This window comes from Tiliqua scincoides, chromosome 1 (assembly GCF_035046505.1).
Source record: "Tiliqua scincoides isolate rTilSci1 chromosome 1, rTilSci1.hap2, whole genome shotgun sequence".
NCBI lineage: Eukaryota > Metazoa > Chordata > Lepidosauria > Squamata > Scincidae > Tiliqua > Tiliqua scincoides.
This window is the reverse complement of record NC_089821.1, coordinates 188,064,940-188,087,545: the sequence shown is the minus strand read 5'-3', so window position 1 is coordinate 188,087,545 and position 22,606 is coordinate 188,064,940. Positions and strand designations below refer to the sequence as shown.

The 22,606-nt window shown below is 45.5% G+C and overlaps 1 protein-coding gene across 1 annotated transcript in view; it reads right to left on the bottom strand.

The window, feature by feature from the left end:
* Positions 1–18,059, bottom strand: part of FUT9 (fucosyltransferase 9) — an 86,056-nt gene extending 67,997 nt beyond the window's left edge. Inside the window, exon 1 of the mRNA XM_066610114.1 lies at positions 17,918–18,059. Coding sequence (XP_066466211.1) covers positions 17,918–18,059 — 142 coding nt within the window. The remainder of the gene's footprint in view (positions 1–17,917) is intronic.
* Between the last annotated feature and the right edge of the window lie 4,547 nt (positions 18,060–22,606).

The following is a 22,606-nucleotide window of genomic DNA, read 5'->3' as shown; positions in this document are numbered from 1 at the left end:
AAACAGTAGTCAGATAAAAGTCAGAATAAAAGAGCATAAAACAGCAGTACTTAGAGGAATCAAGCCTGTAAAAAGCAACTAAAAGATGTATAAAAGATGTTAAAAAGGCCATGAAGTCAGAAGGCTTGATTAAACAACAAGGTCTTCAGGCCTCACCGAAAAGTCTCCAGAGAGGGAGCCATTCTCAAGTCAAGGGGAAGGGAGTTCCACAACGTTGGTGCCACTACTGAGAAGGCCCTATTTCTTGCCGCCGCCCCACATACCTCCTTAGGCAGCGGCACTTGTAAAAAGGCCTTCTCTGATGACCTGAGAGGACGAGCCGGATTGTACGGGAGTAGGCGATCTCTAAGATAGCCTGGCCCAGAGCAGTATAGGGCTTTAAAGGTCAAAACCAGCACCTTGAATTGGGCCCGGAAACGAATGGGCAGCCAATGTAGCCCCCGGAGAAGCGGGCTGACAGAGACAAACCGCCTAGCTCCAGTGACCACACAGGCTGCCGCATTCTGCACTAATTGCAGTTTCCGAACCGTCTTCAGGGGCAGCCCCACATAAAGCGCGTTACAATAATCTAACCTCGATGTCACCGTAGCATGGATCACCATGGCCAGGTCTGCACGATCCAAGTACGGACGCAGCTGGCGCACCAGCCGAAGCTGAGTGAAGGCCCCCCTAGCCACAGCCGCCACCTAGGAATCCAGGAGCAGCTGCGAGTCCAGGTGGACCCCCAAGCTGCGGACCTGCTCCTTCAGAGGGAGTGCAACCCCATTCAGAGCAAGCCAATAATCCAGCACCTGCATCGAGGATTTCTGAACCAGGAGAGCCTCTGTCTTGTCCGGATTTAATTTCAGCTTGTTAGCCCCCATCCAGATCCTCACTGCTTCCAGACAGCGCTCCAGGCCCTCAACTGCCACCCTGGAGTCTGGAGGAGAGATAAAGCTGGGTGTCATCAGCGTATTGATGACACCCCACTCCAAACCCCCGGATGACCTCTCCCAGCGGTTTCATGTAGATATTAAATAGCATGGGGGACAGAATTGAACCCTGCGGCACCCTGCACTTCAAGGGCCAGGGTGTCGAACAGGCATCCCCCAGCACCACCATCTGGGACCGACCCTCCAAGTAGGAGCGGAACCACCGCAAAACAGTGCCTCCAACTCCCAACTCGGCCAGTCGGCCCAGAAGGATACCATGGTCGATGGTATCGAAAGCCGCTGAGAGGTCCAGCAGGACCAACAGGGACGCACTCCCCCTGTCCAGTCCCCAGCGTAGGTCATCCACCAAGGCGACCAAGGCAGTTTCCGTCCCAAAGCCCGGCCTGAAACCAGATTGAAAAGGATCCAGATAATCCGCTTCATCCAAGACCCTCTGGAGTTGGGCCGCCACCACCTGCTCAATTACCTTATATATCATGATATAATAAGTGGCTGGTACTTTTCTTCTCTAATGTTGGTGTGCCCTTGACTAGGAAACATTCCAAACTCCTCTTCCTTACAGCTCTAGGATTTTACTTCAGAGTTTGCAAATAATGATATTGGATTCTAGCTGATGAACCAAGCAGACATAGCATATTCCAAAGAGCAAAGAAAACATTACTTGTATTATGAGGAAAAATAAATATTTTACAAACATGCACAGCAAGGAGAAAAAGAAAAGCATAATTACCAAATGCAATAAATTCTCAAGGAGAAAATTATAAGCCAGTGTCTATTTTAACACAATACCCATCAAATCTGAAATTCCCATCTCTCATATTGTTAATTATCACTGTTTTGTGTAAGATTTTTTTTCCAGTTTGCCCTCTACCCATTCATAAAGTGCTGGGGGACAGTGTTCACCTAGTTGTAAACACTGATAGCTAGAAAAGAATAGAACCATTGCCTGTTTACACTGTCTGCAAGTCTTAATCATTTTCACATCAAAAACAAGAAATAGCACCCTGACAGCCCAATCCTACCTCCCTGGGCTGATACCGTCAAGTCAATGGGGTGCGCACTGCATCCTGTGGGAATGTTTAGGCCCTGGAAGTCTTGTCTGTGTAAGGGAACATATGTCTGGGGGTAAGCTCTCAGTACCCTGCTGGGTTTACTTGGATCTGTGCCAGCTACTTTGCTGATACAAGTCTGAATGGACCAGGAAAGTGGAACCACATTGGAAAGGGGATAGAGTATCAGCGGCACCTCTGAAGCTGATGACGTCCCCTACGTGGCATCTATCTGCTCCCCCATCCTGTCTCCTCCATTCTGCCCTTTTCTCACCCCTGTTCACCCATCCTTCATCCCTGTGGCCAACTGCTTAGGTCCAGCCCTGGCTCAGCCACACTGCCACCATTTGTCACAATGCTGGCGTCATACTGTACACGCAGTCGGAAGCCGTTTTACAACTTTATTCCACTGTTGTAAATGCCTCCACATGCCAGCCCAAACTTGGATAGGACACAATTTTTATTATAAAAAAGGAGAGGTATTGGTTGGAAAGGACAGGAAGATGGTACCCTTTTATCTACTGCCACATTAGTCAGCTTCACATTGCATTGTGCTATGACTGTTCCTGATAGGCCACTGAGGAAAAAGGCAGTATATAAAACAAAAGAATGTAGTTTTAATATGTAACCTGGCTTCCTGTGCTGAAATGCTGCCAAAACAAAATCCACAGGAAGTGCCTATGAAACTATATAGAATAGTATGTGTGTCAAAGGGTTCTCTTCAACACCATTTGAGAACAAGAGGTATGCATTAGCCAGGTAGGAGAGAAGAAATTATCATAAGGAAATTAGTGATGGGCTGAAAACAATGCCACCAAATGTGTTGCTGCTTGGGAACTTGGGTCAAACTTCCCATCTTGGCTGCTACTTGGGTTGTCCTTGTGGGAACATACAAATATTTGGTAGAAGGACAATTTTGAGAGCATCACATTAACACCAAGGCAATCAATTTAAATCACCACATTGTGGATTTGAATCAAGTTTCGTGTTCGGTAAAGGATACTTCTGAAAGAGAACAGAGTGTCTGGTTGAAAGCTCACTCATCCTAAATCAGCCAGCTTTAAATAGAAAAGCAGGTTGTCTGTTCTGTAGTGTGGCTGGTTACAATAAAGCTTTACAAAATACTTCAAAATACGCAAGTTTTTCTTCCTCCTTGCACTAGCACTGGGAATGTGGTCTAATGACCCAATCTTATTGGGTCCTGCTGCCAGTGGAATGTGCGTTCTGCTGGTGGTGACTGCTATAAAGCAACAGTAATCAGCACTCCAACAGCATGCAGCATATTGCCCAAGCACCTGCAGAAAAGCCAGAGCCTTCCCAAGAATGGCAGGGCCAATTGCAGGAGCAGATAAGACAGCATGGGAGATGGTGGTGGAGAGGGTGGAACAAGGCAGTGAAGCAGTGAAACAGCGTGGGGAGAAGTGGAGTGGGGCTGAGAGGCCATGTGAAGGGGTGGATCCATCCAGCAATAATGGCCTGAGCTGGACACTATCCCATTCACCTGCATCTTCCTTGACCCCTTTCTCTCCTTGGACTTGCACAGGTGAAATCACTGGTGAAATCACCACCAAGTAGACCCATTGCGGAGCAGCAGAGGGGTAAGGGGTAAAATTTCCCTTTCTCCTCCAAAGCCTTCAGATCTACCAACACCATCCCACTAAATACAGCATGCCCCTTTTTGGTGTGGCTGCACTAGCAAAGGGGAGCGGGAGAATAGGATTGGTCTGTAAGAATTGCAGTTGTAATTCTCAACATACCTTACTCAGAATTTCCATTGATTTTAAATTGACTTAATAAGTAAATACTGTATGCTTAGGAGTGTGTTGTTACTTTTTCAAAATCCAGTTCAAAATTGTTCATATTTCGATCCATTTTCATTATCCTCTCAAAGCTTTAATGAAAGACATAAAACACATATTGTAAAGTAGTATTTAACATATGAGCAAGACAAATGTTTTGAATGCTTGGTTCCAAATCTTGAGTATACTCCTAATTAATCAAAGCTCTAGCACTGGTGTACGTGTTGCTATACTGTATACAGGTTTCAGTTAAGACTGAGTCAGGGTTTTTATTCCTTCTTCTTCAAACTAAACAATTTTGTGTAAACTTCCTATATAAAATCTGGCAGTTTTTGGCTTGAAACAAGATAGCAATTGTTACAGCAAGCATGGAAAAAAATGCCTCTTTACCACTAAATATTAACTTTTCTTCTTATTAATAACCTAACATAAAAAGTACTAATAACATTTCAGTTAGTTGCTTAAAGACAAGATTCAGGAGACAACTAAAGATCACATGAATCATACTTGTTCTGGGAATAGGTTTCAGTGATAACTTGGGATGGTTCTTTCACCCACTTTGAAAAAGTTGAGCTGCAGTTCAGAACATAGGCCGCGTGATATCTCATTTTCAATAAGATTTTAGCATCCTAAATTTGTGTAAGATTTCAGCCTTTAAAATATTTTGGGTATACTTAAGTAGCAAACCAAAAATATAAGGTCACCTGGACCCTGCCCATACCAAGTTCTTGTTACTTCCCTCATGGTGCAATGAAGCATAAAATCAGGTACAATTTCCTGATTCACTCCACAGCTCAACCACCTCAGAAGTGCAGCTCCAACACAATAACCCACCTTCCTTGTACTGGTTGCCAACTTTGTACTTAGAGAGGGGTTGAGGTTCATGCCTTCTGTTGCACTCTGCTTCTGTGGGTTTTTGTGCACAACTGTGGGAATCTTCTGTGCCTAACTCTCCAGCTCCATGACAGGAAAAAGTGTAATGCCAGTCCATTCATTAGAAGGAGCTGCCACAATCACTATGGTGAGTGAAATTGTGCACTTATCTTTTACCACATTGACGCTTTCAAATTAGTAGTTATTCACCCATGGACAATGGGGAGGGGCAACATTATGTGTAGGAGAAACTTTCCTCAAAAGTTTTCTTCTCAGTTTATTTTAGGTATACACCTAAAATGTTTTAATATGTACATGTTAGGCCTTGGTTAGCATGTGGAGCCTGAACCAAACTAAGTCAGTAACGGAGAAGTTGCTAGCAGTTCCTAGCTGCAAGAATGTGAGTAAACAAGCACAAAGATTGTTGTCTCTTCTCTGCTGGCCAGAAAGGACAGACAACAAGAATTACAACCCACTGGAATGTAGCACCTTTGCAGACAGAACGGTGCCTTATCAAGCTGATGAAATGCAGCTGTGGATCTCCAGTTGGGAAGGTTAAGAACTGAGAGGGCTAGCAACCAGGCCCACTTTGAGATGGTTCTGTCCTCAAAAGCTTCTGATTGGACAGTCTAAATAAGTATGATGTCACCTCAGCACTATTAGCATAAGAAGTAGAATAATGAGGGCTTAAGGGGGTGTCCCGTTCCCTTCTTGGACAGAGGTTTTGGATGCAACATCCTGCACGCTGTGAGCTCCATTGTCCAACATGAGCAACTGGCCTCACAGGTAGCCTGGAGCTAAAAGATCTACAATAGGGGTGCTCAATAGGTGGATCGCGATCTACCGGTAGATCGCGAGGCAAAATGAGTAGATCGCAGAGTGCCGACCCCCCCCTTCAGGTGCCTCTGGGAGGAAACGCCGGGAGTAAGGCCCATTGTACTCAATGGGGCTTACTCCCAGGTAAGTGTGGCTAGGATTGCAGCCTCACAGCCTAATCCTAGGCATGTCTACTCAGGAGTAAGTCCTGTTATACAGTGGGGCTCAAGGTACACCAACATACATTGTACACATAAATGTTATATGTTATGATGGCGCGAACATTGTAAAAAAAACTCTGGTAGATCTCTGGGCCTTGCTGGGTTTCAAAGTTGCTCTCGAGCCAAAAAAGTGTGAGCACCCCTGATCTACAAGAATAACTGATCCAGGTGAGAGATAGGGATTAATAGAGACAGCCAGCTAGCTTTATTATTTTATTGCTGATATGTTTCCTAGATGTTTATGCCTCTAGCATTTGCTACCTTATGTAACCGTATGTATTTTATAAACTAAAATCTCTTTTACTAAGTTGTTTCATTGCCTGTTGGGGACAAAGGTTCAGAATCCTACCTAGCTGTTCAGCAAGCTACCAAGTGCTCATTGAGGTCTAGTAACTTGAGGACTGAAGCTTTAATTGGAGAAAGCGCTCAGGGCCTGCAAGGGATAGAGTTCAGCCTAGAGGGTCTCAGTGTCCCTGGACTGAGGCACTGGCACATACAGGGTGGTGGCAATACTACTGAACAGGGGGACTTGAGGGCTTTAGGGTTCAAGAGCTAAGAACTCTGAGCACCCCAAACCCCTCTAAGTTTGCAACAATGCTTACAGTGGGTAAGGAACAAAGATATTTGAAAATCTGAAAACACCATTCTCATACAGATAGACTTGTCAGAAGGTCACAAATGACTGCTGCTCTTGTTTGAGGGAATGCAAATTAAGTTTGTTGCTGTTAATATGTGAACTGGCTATCACTTGCAAGTAAAGAAACAGGACTGGATATGGACAGAATGAAAATACCATAGATATATACCTGAAATTTTTGCCAAGTAATCAAGCTCCAATTATCACTTTCGCCTTATCTCCGGGTCAATCAGAGGGCAAAGCCTTTCAACTCTGACCAGTTTGTTTCTCCATTAAGCTTAGGCAGGCAGCTGGTTAGTTGCTATAGTTACTTTCCTGGGACATTCCAGCCAAAGTTAACCTTTTATTCCCCTCCTTTCCCTCTTGCTGCTGCAACCTGATTCCCGTGTGCAAAGGCTTTGTATTTGGTAGAGGTCTTTTTTTTTTTTCAACAGCAGGATGGGATCCCCTTTCCATTTGAAGCAACAATTCCCAGGTTACAATTCAATGCAGCATTACTTAAGAATAACACCCATGGAAAGCAGTGGGTCTACTTCTGAGTAAAAAGGGTTGCAAATATATGCAGCTGCATCTCTCTGCTGTGAATTGAATTGCACACTCCCAGTCATGTGTTATGGGTTGTATGTTGTACGTAGAGCTTCTGGCTTAACACACCAGACACCTTAAAGGTGGATTTGATTCATGGTTCTCCTGCAGTGGTTCCCAACCTTTTTCACTTGCGTATCCCTTGGCAGCCCATTTCCATAAATTGTACCCTTCATATTAGCAAAATGTTTGTAATTAATAATATAAGCCCTCATCTCCTCTCAGACTTCATGTATATTTTCTCTTTTCATCTGTTTGAAGAACAGAAGGCTCTGCCTTTGCACTGCTTTGCACCAGAAGTGTGCTGAGAAATTCTGGGTGATTGATCACTTTCCATATTATGTTTCAGCTTTTTTACTGTGCTGGTTTTCAATCACTGTTTCATGCATGAATTGATGACCAAAAACTAGCTATTGGTGGGGCTTTCACAGCCAACTAGCTACCTCCCTTCCTGCCTTGCTGGTCCTTGCAAGTCATTCCTGTCTTGCAAGGCATTCTGGAGCAGGACCTGCCTTTTTCTGCCATTATTCCATTCTTTTTCAAGTACCCCTAAAGGTCCTGTTGAGTGTCCCTGGGAGTACATGAATACCAGGTTCGGAACCACTGATTTACTGGTATGTTGTTTGCAGTGCACTTACTCTGATAGTGTTTACAAAAAGGTGGTGAAGACCAGAATTTAAAAAGAATAAAAATGTATCTTATGATCTTTTACTATGTTTTTAATAAATTAGAGGCTACAGTTCTTAGGTAACAACTAGTGGTAGGTTATTTTTCAGGATCTGGCCTGGGGTAAAATCAGAGAAAACTATAGTCAGACACCCCCCTAAGTTTAACCTGCGACTTATCTGAGGGTCATAGAAAATTCCATTATTGTTAGCTCAAGACCTGCCCTCGACTTATCTGTGGGGTCGACTTATAGGTGAATGTCTGCGGTGGCTGCCAGAGGCATTCCACAGCATGTGAGCAATGAGTTTACACAGTGCTATAATAGGTAGCTTCTATAGCAATTGTCAAGTTTCTGCTAGAGTACAAGAGGTTAGAGAAACACTTGTACAAGTGACAGTACATTTTTGGATTTAGTTTCACTTATCCAATACCATGTCATAGAACAAGGTAAAAAAGAGCGCTTTAGTCAATGTAAGTTATTTTTACGAAGTATCTTCTAAGGTCCAACATTTGACCAAATTATATTTAAAAATGTTGGTCAGAAATGCACAAATATTTCACGGTGTTACAAAACATATCAGCAAAGCACCGCCTTATGTTTAAGGCTGCAATCCTAAGCACACTTTCCTGTGAGTAAACCCAATGAACAAAATAGGACTTACTTCTGAGTAGACCTGGTTAGGATTGTGCCCTAAGAGGCTGTCTGCTTAGCAATTGTAAAAATGTAGGTAATTTATGATCAGAAACTGGTAAAACTTTGAAACAAGAAATTCTACATGGAATACAGAGATAGCCCCACCCATCAGAGAATTCCAAATTGAAAAGTATAAAGTAGAATCAACAAAAGAGTAAGTATGTAAAATTTTGTTTCATTTTGTTTCATGCCAGCAGAATGGCACCAATGCCATGTCTGGGCACCCATGCAGTTTGCTGCCTTTACCAAAACGATATAAAAGCTTCTCCCTTTGTTGTTCTTAATGTACGTATACAAGATAGCTTCTCTTTCCAAGAAGATTCTTCCTTGCGCAAAAATATGACATACAAATATTCTCCTTAAATCACATAATTTTATTTAAAATAGTAAACAAGATGCCCCTCTTTTTAAGATTTTTTTTTAAATCAAGGCTTCATTAACACCAATAGGAGTAAAATAAATAAAATTATATATCATCTAACATTTTATGTCTGATGTCATGTTACATTATGCTTTAAGTCCTTTGACAATATCTTACTTAAACTTATTTTGCTACAGCGGTACAATGCAGTTTTTGAATTATTCAGGTTCTCACTGCATTTTCCAAAGAAGGGAATTTTTACATCCACATATTCTGTGGAAACAGGTTGTGTAAAAGAATGCATAAAATAAATTTTAAAAACAGAAAAAAAACCTGGAGGCAAAGGAAACAACTGAAAGTATCTTGACCTTGGTAAGGGTAAGTAGTAACCTAACTGTAATTCTTTTTCTTTTAAATTATGCAATTCATGAAGTTCCACATTGTTTAATTTAGCCTCTCTAAAAAGACTGCTGCATTCCTGCCCCCATTTATCCACTGAAGGAAGACTACTCATAAATGCTTAGCAACAGGGGAGCAGTCTGCAGTAATCCCCATTGATTTCAAGGCAGCTTACTCGCAAATGGTGTTGCAGGGTGGAATTACTTCAATCAAATCCATTTCAATCATTTATTTAAATCATAACTTAAAAGTGCAATACTACAGATTGTTATGTGTCTGCCAGAGAAGAACAATATGAAGTTATACTGAGGGGCCAATCCTATCCTCTGTCAGCTCATAGCACACAGTGCTGGTGATGGAACATGAGCTGAATGCTATGGAGGGGAGGGGAACCAGAGAAAGGTAAGTAAAAAAAAATCATTGTAACTTACCTTAGCATAGGCTTCCTGATCTCCAAAGGGGCTCCTCATACCTTCTCCATACGTTTTGCCGGAATAAGCCCAAGGAGACACAGGGGGTAGTTCAGGGCAAGGAAAGGGGGATAGAATCTCAGTGTGCATGGCTACTACCAAGAACCTCCCCTCCTGCCCCCTCCCACCCCCTGCCTGGGCCAGTTCCCCTCCCCTCCCGAGCACCCCTGATCCACTCCTGAATTGCCCCCACCACTAACCTGCCTGCTTCAGGCAAGATCTTCCACCATAAGCCCTGGATAAGATTGGGCTATCCATCACACCCATCACTGGTTTAATAAGCTCAGTTTTGTCTACATTCACAGGCAGGAGTTTTTCAGGGTTCCACACATAGGACTGTCCCAGTCCTACTGAAGATGCCAGTGACATGCAAAACATGCAATATATCACCAAGCTATGGTCCGCCTCCACTTCTGGTGCCTCTGCTTCCCTCCTGCCCCAAAGTAAATTAATGAGGGACCTAGGGAAAGGTAATGGCTGCAGAGGTTACAAGTGCTTTTTGCACACCCTTTGTACAATTGGTTTGAACACAAGAAGACTCCCTCACTGTCCAAAGTTTGGCCTTCTCTGTACTTCTATGTACCCAACATTGTGGAACTTCCTGCCTGGGAACCAGCCTGCTGAGTCTTCAATGCTCTGAAGAAGTGACTTTTTCACCTGGTTTTCAATACACTTTGATTTTGCTTGTTTCTGCTAATTATAAGTGTGTTTTTGCATTTGCTGCTTTTGATTTTTTTTGCTCTTGTTGCAAATGTTTTACTATGCTTTTTGGTGTGAGCTGCTCTGAGTTTTCATTCAACTGGAAAAGTAAGTAGACATACTTAAAAAAATTGTTTCTCTTTGTGTAAGACAAATGTACGTAAGACTTTCTCTTACATAAATTGTTACAGGTCCACCAGTGGCTGTGCCCTCACTACTGCCACAAAGCAATGCTGGTGTATCCTCACCACTGGCACAACTACAGCCCCCAAATGGGAAGGAAACATCAGAGGAATGGGGAGGAGTTGGCAAATGCCACACATCGAAAACCCACTAGATGCAGCAGTAGCCATTTCAGCACCACTGTACCCATACAATTGGGCTGTTAGTAAGTCATTTGGAATGCTTAACAGATAAACTGGGTAGAAATAGAATAATATGGTGGTGATAATGTTGATGATGATAATGACAATGATATGGCACTGGAGAGCATGTAATGATGTAAACAGTGTATATGTAGGAACAGTAGAACCACAGTAAGGCAAAATTTTCTCTTCTTGTCTATTAGCTTCTTCCTACCCATAGGGCTGTGAGGTTTTCTAACTTGCAACTGGAATAGCACTCCTCTTTTATCTCTGTAGACTGATTGCTTTTTTCTTGGACAAAAGGACTGTGATGTGCAGACAGCTGCTGGGGAATTCAAACCCTTGTCTACAGGCAGCCCTGTAGCTGTGATGAAACGGCCTTCTCTGTACACTAGTTTACAGGACAACAGGACTGGTTTACCAACTGTCAATAAAAAAAAGTTTTGATTTAAATCAAGACTAAGATTAAAATAATCATGAAACCAGTTTGGTTAGCCCAAGGGGCTTCAGGTTTGAAATAAGTCTTACATACACACACGCGCGCGCGCTTGGCAGTTTGGTGAAGCAATTTTCAAAGTAACATTCAAAATGCCATTGGCTAGTTCAGTGTTCTTGCAGGAGACTATGTAAGTCTCTGAATTCCTGCTTAAATATGTAGACTTTTCTAGAAGCTAATGGCCAAATCCTATCCCCCCCTCCCCGGTGCACACACACCTGCTGAAAATGAGCATGTGCATCCCCTTACTCCTCTGTAAGCCTCCAACTCCACAATGAATCTTCTTGGGCCTGCACCACCTCCTTAGCTAGCACAAGTTCAAGGAGGGAAAGGAAGTACAGAGGCTTGCAGAAGGGGGGGGGTAGGATCTGGCATATGCCACCAGAATGCCACCAGATCCAGTACCTGCCTTCAATTCCTCCCCCTCCCTACCTCTGCCACCACCTTACCTGCTCTGGTACCCCCAGGGAAATCTGCTGATGGATCAGGAGTGCGAACGTCTTTTATGGCAGCGCTCCTAAAAAGGCCGCTGAAAGAGTGCTTTGTTCTACTTTCGTACATGGCTGCACACAACAATTCAATCCTGGATAGGATTGGGCTATGTATCCAACAGACATGGAGCAGAAGATGTTTCTCTATTAGATGGTAAGTAAATGTCCATACTATTGACTCACAAATATTCATAAGTATCATAATAAGTATAATAATAACTATAGTACATTATATATTACGTTTATAAAACTTGATCAGGTGTTTTCTTACAATGTTTGGTCTTTTACATAGAAAAGCTTTAATTTGCTACCATGAATGGATGGCAATGGATTCAGTACTCAAAGATTATAACTGTAAATTACAGGTCTGTCCCCCATTTCTGCAGATTTGGGATCCGTTGAACCTGAGCAACCAGACAGGACCGGAGGGGTTCTCCAGTCATGTCCAGGTGGCTCTCTAAGTGCCAGTGAGGCCGTGGATTTGCTTATCCTTGGGGGGGGGGAGGTCCAGAAACAGATCTCCTTGTCCAGATATCAAGGTCCAACTGTTTATTTATATTAAATTTGAATTTGAAATCAGATTATATATAAAGAGAAATTTAATATAACTGAGGGTGCAATCCTATCCTGCGTTGGAACAGGCAAGCCAGGAGGCTTGCACTGTATCCAGCGCAGGATAGTGGCCATAAGCGGTTGGGCAACTTTTCCCCTTACCCCGGGTAAGGGCCGCTGGCCCCATGGGTCTCTTTGGACTTGGACCACCTCATGAAGTGGCACAAGTCCGAGGAGAGCGAAGTGGATTGGGGCCACTCTGTTCTCCCCAGGAATAACTGCGGGATCCCAGCCCGCCTCCCGCTCCCCGCCCGCCCCCAGGGCCACCCACCGTCCGCCCTCCCCCCATCCAGGAACACCTCTCTCCTGCCACCCCCCACCTACCTTTTCTCCTTGCATCGGCCCAGCCGACTTCTGCCTGCGATTTGGTTGGTGCAGATCTGAGTAGCCCAACAGTGGCTGCTGAGCTTTATTCGAGGTAAGGAAATGAAGGTCCCCTTACCTCGAGGAGACCTCTATCAGCCTCTATGCCTGCGGTGGATGCAGCACAGGCTGCACCGGCCCAGCTACATCACAGCATGGGAATTTGGTTAGGATTGGGCTCTCAGTGTAATATCATTTATTGCTGCTTTAATTAATTTCTTACATTTCTGTGTTTTATGCAGAACCACATTTTAGAATTCAATACCATGCTTATAAATTGATACTTGCAAACAGTCATTTTCCAATATGTTAAAGTACAGTTATCTCCTTTCTCACAGTATTATATTAAATACCTATGTTAGCAAAAACCTGGTTGCTAGTTCTTAAAATTATATTACATGCCTGATTAGTATGAAACTGTCATTAAAAGTATTTGTAATTCAAATCTTTTCCATCCAACACATGTGTTTCTTATTAATAATCCTTTCAGGTACAATTGACCAATTCATATTCATACATAAGCAAGTGTGAGAATGTTGAAAACTGCCAATTCAGATATCCACTCAGCCATGAAGCTATTTGTTGGCCTTGAGCGTGTACTATCTCTCAGGCGAAGTTACCTCATAGGGATAGTGCAAAGACAAAATGAGAGAAGCGTATACTGGCAGCCTTCAACACCTTCAGCCTTATAAAAATATAAAAATCTAACTGAATAAGCAAGAACGAAGAGTCTTGTAGCACATTAAAGATTGAGAACCCAATCCTGAGCTTGATGTGCTGGCTTAACGCAAGTGTGTCGTAAGACCGGCCAAGTGCCCGTGTTAGCGGAGCGCTGGCCAGTGCTTGGATAGCGCTGGGCAGGCACCTGGCCTCTGCCACTTGGCAGTCACACAGACCACCAAGCAACGGAGAGGAAAGCGGTGGCAAGGGGGAGGCGGGGTGGAAATGTTCCAGGGAGGAGGGAGGCAGGCAGAGGGTGGGGAGAAGGCGGGGGAAGGCAGGATGGGGAGAGGGTGGGGTGTGGTGTGCCAGGGGAGGGAGTGGGGAGAGAGGGAGGCAGGACGGGTGGAGCGATACTCCACTGGATTCACAGCCTTTGCATCAGGTTCAGTGCCTGACACAAATGCTCTTACCTCACCACCAACCTTTTGGTTGGCGGTGAATCAAGTAACCCCACTGCGGGGCTACTCCCTTTACCTGGGGGAAGAGAACAAAAGTCCCCTTCTCCCAAGATGCCGCCTATGGCTGCTGTGGGTGCACAGGATGTGACGGCAGCTGTTTTCTGTGCCGCCGCAGCCACACACCATGGGAGCTCAGAATTGGGCTCCAACACATTTATTTCAGCGTAAGGTTTAGTGGACTTTAGTCCACTTCATCAGATGTAGTGAACTGTGGTCAATGGAAATTTATATGGAAATACATTAGACTTTAAAATGCTATAGGACCCTTTGTTTTTGCTGTAAGAGGTTAATGTAGCTCTAAAAGTTAACAAAAATACAGAAAGAAATACAAATGGACAGGCCAGTTTTCCCAGAAATACAGTAAGCCTGAAATGCACCTGAGTTTTAAAGCTGTTGCTTTAGGCAGCCTTTGCAAGAGTGTGCTTGGTTTTATTTTAATGGTAAATAGCAACCAGATCATGTCTGCAGCAGCATGCAGGAGATCTTCAACCCTACTCCCTCAGAATCCCTGTCCAGATTATCCCACCCACCCCTAACCATGACTAGCACTAATGGAAATTTTTTCTTACGAACAGCAGCTGTGGGGGGATCCAGGGTAGTGTTGGTAGTACGGTTAATGTCCCTTCCTTTTCCACTGATTCTGATCCATTATGGTCCTGATTTGGCTGCTACTTAACATGAAAGAACAAATTCATGCTTAAAGTAATGTCTAGTTTGACCATTATCCTAAACCAGGGGTGTCAAACTCGTTTCATACCGGGGGCCGAATACCATTCATGGTGCCTGCTGAGGGCCGAAAGTGATGTCATTAGGCAGGAAGTGATGTCATTAAACAGGTCATAACTGAAAATAAGCACTTTTTCTCATTTAGGAGCTCATTTGCTGCAAACGACAGAAGAAAAAATACACAAATCTTGATCATATTTCAAGATATGAGATAGCCCAATTTTTAAGTGGGCTGCCCTTACAGCAGTAACACTTCAGCACTGCTCAGCAGCAGAGAGTCAGAGGGCCGGATAAAAATCTTCCGCGGGCCATATTCGGCCCCTGGGCCTTATGTTTGACACCCTATCCTAAACTATGTGAGAAAGACATCTGTATCCAAGACAATATTCATCATTGCCCCATCAATGATATCAATGAGATTGCTCTAGTGCAGTGGTTCTCACACATTTCGCACCGGGATCCACTTTTTAGAATGAGAATCAGTCAGGACTCACCGGAAGTGATGTTATGACCAGAAGCGACATCATCAAGCAGGAAAATTTTTTAACAATCTTAGGCTGCAATCCTACCCACTTACCCAAGAGTAAGCCCCATTAACATTGTTAAAAAAATATACATAGTAGCTTGTTAAAAGTACAGGTCTGTAACATTTCCCCAAATGCAGTCATGTACCATGGTAGCATCAAGACTAATATATTAAAAATAAAATATTTAAATGAGTGGGGACCCACCTGAAATAGGCTCGCGACCCACCTAGTTGGTCCTGACCACAGTTTGAGAAACACTGCTCTAGTGGCAAGAGGTACATTTAGATACATCCCTTAATAAATTGATTGGCTGGTGCAACCCTCAACAGGGATTACACTGACAGCATCAGGCATTTGCTTGAGAAGGTAAGAAGACTGAATTTAGGTGTTACCACCGAGGTGTACCATTAGGTGTTACCACTGTCTATTCAGTGTGAGCATGTGGACAGACACACTGAAGATATCTAGATTGGGTTCAATTCTTGAGGTTCTGCTAACTAAGCAGCACCAGTGCAGAGTCTCAACGAATCAGCAACAAGTTCAAATCAGTCTACAAAGTTTTTGAAGCAACTCCTGCTATGTATATCATGACACCTATTCCTGATGCCAAGTTCAACCCAGGAGATAATATTTCCAGCTTTATTTTATTTTAGCATTATTTACAGTCTAATAACAAGCATTCCAATAAATGCTATTTCTTAATAAAAGGCTTTAATGAGGTTTTCTACGAATGTCTGCAACTTCCTGTTCATCTACAAAGTTTACATTTTTCATTGCCCTTTATTATAAGTACCTTGGGATTATTACATTTATTTTTCACTTCAAATATTGCAATGCACATATTAAACAAATAATTTTGCATAAATAACATTGTATTTGTTTTTCTATGTTGATTTTTTTTATGTCAGGTTTTCTTATTTTAGATCTTTTCTGACACGTATAGCAAACGTTACTTAATATTGTCACCTGTCACTAGTCCAGATTCAGGTAATATAAGAGCCATTGCGGGGAGTGGGGTGGGGGATCCTAAGCTCTTTTACTATAACTCTCTGTTAAAAGACATTCCTGCATAAATGAATGATTTTTTTTTTTAAAGAACAAGGTTCTCACTTAAACTTCTTACACCAAGCATCATCGTATGCATACACAATCTACGTGTTTTCCTTTAAAAAATTCAGGAAAAAAAACAACCCAGAAACCAGAACAATGGCTTTTGAGCCATGGTTTTTTATTGCAATAAGAAAGAGCCACAATGACATGACAGACTGATTTATCACCATAACAACCATACATCTGATAGTTTGGAACTATCTGAACTGTTTCCAACTACTACCTAGATATCTGCAGTCCAGGAGTTTTCAGAAGTTATTGTCCATGTTCACAAATCAATCTCCTTCACAACCTGAAGCTCACGGAAGCCAGCATTCAAATAATTTTGCAGTAAGTCTATACATTAAAATGTGGGCATATCGTTCAAAACATCAGATCCAATTTTGCCTTACAATCCAAATCGATACTGATTGTTATTTGATAATATTACAGAAAAAAGGAGTCCTTTGTCATATATGCAACTTTTACCCAAAAAAAAAACCCAAGAAAAAAGAAAGAAAAGAAACAAAACATTCATCTTGCAACAGTAATTATACGTAGCAAAATATAGCCTGCTTCAGTTTCTTCAATCCAGCACAGCCAATTACAGTATCTTCTAGGAAAGGTTACAACATTGACTCAGGTGCACATGCAATGCTCGTATTTCAAAGATTAAAGGACTGTAGAGTTACTTGGGCAACAGGCTCACCTACCATAGCCGACAATGCTATACACCAAGTGGCAATGGGGTAGGAGGGGGGGTGGGGAAGGCAGCTGCTGTCGTAACAACCCTTCCACAGGGTACTACTGAAATACTAAAAAAATACTACACAGGGAGAGAGAGAGAGAAATCCAACCTAGCACTTTCCCTGTCAGGGAGGAGGGCTTTTTTTTGTTAGCTACCTATTTAGGTGTGCAAAGTTCATTTTTGTTTCCATTCCCAGATCCCCTTCCCAGCATCCTAAGGCTTACCTACGGCAAAACCCACATTACAGCAGCACTTGCTGGACAGGTGTACAGCGCCTTCTTCTTCTGCATAGATCAAATTCTTTGCTCAGCCCATAGAAATGGTCCAGCGCTCCTCGGGATAAGTACTGGCACAACCCCAGTCAGCTAGTGGGCAACCAAGAATCTCTTTAAAGACTTCATTGTAAGGAGTGGAAGAGGAGGAGGAGGAGGAGGAGGAGGGAAAGGAGAGTGCCTGCAAGGGCATGAGTGACTGCTGAGGGGGAAGCTCCAGCTTCCATTTACCCACCTCTCTTCTTTCAAAAGAAGAAAACATGAAAGGGTCCTTCAAAAAGTCAAAAGGGGTTTTGAAAGCAGCAGTGCTAGATGACTGGGGTGGAGGTGGGGGGTCTCAGAGAAGGATCGCTGCTGGTATGGGGGGACAAGACTGGACTCAGCATATCAGGCAGAAGGGCTAAGTGGGGAGAGGGAAGAATGCCCTACTAGGGGCCAGCAGAGATGGGGGAGGGAGGGGGCAAGTGGGGCACGTGCAGCAGAGCAAGATCTCCAAAGACAGGGGCAGCCCCTGGAGGTGTGCTGGGCACTGACCCCTAAAAGGCTTCCGCTGCTGTTCTCAGGGAAAGCCCTCCATCCGTCCGCCCCCCCCCCGCCCTGTGTCTTCGCCCTTTGCTCCTCCAAAGTGACACCCGGTGCCTTCAGCCGCGAAGCCTCTCCACGCAGCCCAGTCCCACAGCGCTCACCTGGCGGGGATGCCAGCCAGCCAGCCCTCCTCCTAGGCAGTGCCCCCCCCACGCGCGCGCACACACCACACCACCCACCGGTCCCCTCCTCCCGGAGAGCGCAGGCATCCTCCCCCGCCCCAGCAGGTGCCTCCAGGAGGAGCCCGCCGTCCACACTCACCCGTCCTCGGTGGGAAAAGGCGGGAGCGCAGCCGCGGTGCCGCCCTGGGGGCAGCAGGGCAAGAAGAGCAGCAGGAGCAGGAGCGGGCGCAGCGGGGAGCGGCGGAGCCCGGGCTGCCCCTGCGCGCGCTCTCGCTGCCCATCCCCGGGGCCGGTGCTGGTGCCGGTCGGATTGGAGGAGCCTCTGAGAGACAGCGGGAGAGGAGCGACCAAAAAGACTCCTGCCGGGGCTCGCTCGCGCACGCGCGCGGCTGGCAAATGGGGCGGAGGGGAGGGGGCAGCAGAAAGGCTGGCTGGCGTGGAGAGCCTCGGCTGCTGGCTGGGCGCGCGGCGCTCGGTCCCCTTCACCTCTCCCCTGCAGCAGCGCCCAGCCTCGCAGCCTCATCCCTCCAAGGGGGCGCAAGCCGGCCCTCCTCGGGAGGGGGGAAGCTCGCTCTCTGCCTCCCGCGTGCAGCCTGGTCCCAGTTCGCTGGGGGGCTTCCCTTCGCCTCGCCTTCCCTCCCCTTCCTTAGGCATCGCGGCCACTCATTCAGCTGGAAAGGTCGTTCCATAGAAGGGCAGCGATCAGGCTGCAATCCTAGCCACGCTTCCCTGAGAGTAAGCTCCATTGGCTGTAAACTGAGTAGACATGCATAGGATCAGGCTCTAAGGCTGCAGTCCTCCTATCCACACTTTCCTGGGAGTAAGCTCCATTGACTCTAATGGGACTTTCTTCTGAGTAGACATGCATAGGATTGGGTTCTCAGGCTGCAATCCTATGCACACTTTCCTGGGAGTAAACAGTATTGACTATAGAGGCACTGAGACTGAGTAGGCATGCATAGGAGTGGGCTGCCAGTCTCCCCTTGGTCCATCTTACACACACACAAAGAGGATTGGGCTGCCAGTCTCCTCTAGGTCCATCTTACACCCACACCCACGCGAATTTTCCGCACTGAGAGCATTGGGTCATTGGGTTGTCCACTGCAAGAAGGAAAACAAGGCAGGGACTCGGGGTGACGCCAAAGATGCGCCCCGAACGAATGCACGCGAGGTGCATCCCCCGTGGACGCCCCCCTTTGCAAGGTGGGCTTTGCCTGCCTGCAGTGCTCCCTTTGCATTCATTCGTTTGCCGTTCGCAGGACCAGGCGGCGTGGCTGACAACAACGAGACGCGTGTGCAGGGAGGGAGCAGCTAAGGAAAGCCTCTATGTACAAAAGCCCGCTTAAGCGGAGGCTGGGGGGGGGGGGAGAGAGAGATTTGCCTGGGCAGCTCTCCTTTGCCAAGAGGGCTAACAAAAGCTGCCGCTGATCAAGCCTGGCAAGCACGGTCAAGAGAGCCAGCCGAGCGTCAAAGCAGATCCACTCGACTCCCGCACGTGCTTGGAGGTAGGAAGGAAGGAGCATTGTCTTCGAACATTCGATTGTGCCGTCATCAGAACGAGTGGACAACCCCGACTACGTCTCGATGACGTCATTCGCGCCAGAACTTCTCTTTTGGGGTTTGTCTGGTGTGACTGTAACAGGAGCGCAGAGCTTTGCAGGGTTGGGTACATGACACCTCAAGAAGGGACTCATCATTATTTTTAATAAGTAGACTTTGGAAAAGCAGAGTGATTTATTTTCAAGTGTGTTTTTTTGATGAGCAGGCTTTCATTCCTGCCTACAGGTTTTAACTATGAAGCATGGGAGTTAGGCAGGAAGGAAACGACTATGGAAGCGTGCCCCAAAGACCCTTACCCTACACCAGTAGTTCTCACACATTTAGCACTGGCACCCACTTTTTATGAGAATCTGTTAGGACACACTGGAAGTGACATCATCAAGCAGGACTATTTGACATAATCAAGCACAGGAGCGAAGGATTGGGCTGTTATGCAGCTATGTAGTTGGCATAAGTCCAAGGAGACTCAGGAAACAGTTTGGGGCAGGAAAGGTGGGTAGGTTGTTGGTATGCATAGCTGCCGCTGAAATCCTTTCCTCCTGCCCCCTTTCTGATCCACTCTCCACCCTAAACTGCCACTGATCCTTCTCTGAACGGCACCCCTGCCCAGTGTCTGTGAGCCACTCTTGCACTGAGGTGCAAAGCCTCTAGCTCAGTGGTTCTCAAACTGGTGGGTCGTGACCCACCAGCTCGTGTAACACTTCCCTCATCCCTTTAAGGGTGGGGGAAGGGGAGGGAGGCACTTCCGTTTTGCAGGAGGTGCTTTGCACCCGCTTTTAGTGAACGTTCCAAGCCTCGGGGAGCGCTGTGCAGGGTTGCGCAAGGCTCCCTGCACCTCCTGCAGCCCTGCCTACTTAACGTGAGTGTAAAGGACCTCCCTCACCTCCCCTTAGCGATGCGATCCTGGGGATCATGTTGCTGCCCTAGCCCCTCCCCCGCAAGAACTTACTGAAGGAGTAAGGCTCCCTCAAAGTTTGAGAACCTCTGCTCTAGCTGTTCATGCTGGCTGCCCTGGTGTGCATGACAGCAGTGTGGCTTTCCTGCTTTTGGTCCAGGACTTATAGTGGTGGATCTTGAGAAACACCATAGTAAGCCTGGATAAGATTAGGCTGTCAGATTCAGTGGCATCACAAGGAGGAAGTGGGCAGGCCAGCTCCAGTGACATCCTGCAGGGGTGATGCAACGCCAGCTGAGAACCTCCCTTCGACATTCTTCAGGCCAAGCCACCTTGTTCCCTAGCTGCCAATTGTGTTTTATACCATTACCACTAGCGAGAACATGAAGCATCTGGGACCAAGGCGCCCTGAAAATTGTCAAAGGGAGGTGGTCCAGGGGCAGGCTTTCTCATTTAAACCAGTGCAAAAATCCAGAAGGGTGGAGGCAATGTGGTGACATCATTACATCACCCCTAATCTTCTGAATGATGAGCTGCAGCAGGTAAGTGCCACTCAAGGTGCCATTCTCTTCAGGGACACCTTTGGTCAGGGTGCAATCGTATGCAGATATATCTATGAGTAAATTGCACTGAACACAGTGAGATCCATTTACCATCCCCAAGAAGGACGTGAGACAGAGGCTTGGGATGGTTGTAACTTATTAAATTAATAACAATAACCTGCAGCAGGGAAAAATTAAGCTAGTAAAAACACCAAAGCATGCTGGCCACTAAGAACTTGGGGGTGTGTGTGGCAGTATCCATTTACACTCCCAATTAATTGGGTAGCCAATGGGCTGCCTCGATTTTCCTGCCTGTGCCCCAAGCCCATCCAGGGAGGCTGGATAAACAGTGCCAGGGTTCTAGGCGCCTAGCACAATTCTGAGTAAACATGCATAAACTAGGTCTGTAATATACCCCTTATATTCATCTAGGATATTTTTAAAACCCATTTTTATATATATTTGTTTTCATATACATTTTTTATACATTTTAATACTACTTGTTTCAAACCACTGCAACACACCTCAAGAGTCTAGGAAGAAATGAGTTGGATATTTAAAATAATTATAAAGTATTATAAAGGAATAAGGGGCAGGAGAAGAAAACACTCTAATGACATCATTTATGATCATCATAATGATCTTTCTGTTGTATTCTTAGTTGGGCATGGTGATAAGGGAGTATCATGACAAGGTCTTGCACTTCAAAATTTACCACTGCATTGCTGGATAACTTGTCAGCTAAATAGGAAAGCCAGGATTTTCATTAGTTTCTGTGCTGTTAGCAACCTTCTAGTGACTGTTTTGAAAATTCTGAAAACATTACTGTAGTTCTTTGACCCTTCTTACTTTAACAGCGCAGTCCTAAGTAAGGGGAATTGGCTCAGTCGGAGGTACGGGGAAACTCTTCCCCTTCCCCTTTGCTAACACATCATGGCCCCTATGGGTCTCCTTGGACCTACGTCACCTCAGGAGGTGATGCAAATCCAAGAAGAACAGATGGACTTGGAGCCGCTCTTCTCTGCTTGGGGAACAGTGTTGGGATTCAGCATAACTGCTGGGTCCCAGCCCCGCCACCCGCACGCCCCCTGGAACATCCTCCGCCCGCCCTCCCCCCACCCTGGAACACCTCCCTCCCACCTCTTCCCCGCCTCTTCCCTGCCCTCTCCAGACCCCTGCGTTGGCCAAGCTTGGCTAGCACAACCTTACCTCTCTGCGTTGGTGGAGAGGCTGGATGTGGCCTCTGTGGGCTGGCACACATCCCTGTGCCAGCCCAGCCGACACATGAGGAGGTGAAAACATGCTTTATGGCACAGTTGTGTCACAGATAGTTAGGATTGCGCCCTATGTTGCTGACTTGCTGTGTCAACAGAATCTGTTGGGGACCATCATTCGGTTACATTTGTTTTTGATCTGGGCAAACATAAGTGCTTGGGGCTACTAATCAGCATCATTTTCCTTGAATGAATGTTTGAAAGACCTAAAAATATTTTGGGTTCTGCGTGCTAATTTTGTCACATATTCAACCAAATAAGAGCAATGCCACTTGATTGGTGCATAAGCTCTTTTAATTAAGAATACCTCTATATACTTCCTCCTGGGCTTACTGTGGCTTTAAAAAAAAAATAACCATATGCTTCCTTGGGAATGTGCCAAAGATGAAAGAGAGAATACTGAATTTGCATGCAAATGCCTCAGTATAGGGTTGGGGGAAGGTGAGATACTGGTTTTTCACAATTATGTGCAAGCTGCTGACTAATCCTCACATTTGTCACATCCAGAGGAAAAGAGGAACTTGTCTGGGTTACGAAGGGCGAGGGAAGCTTGTGCA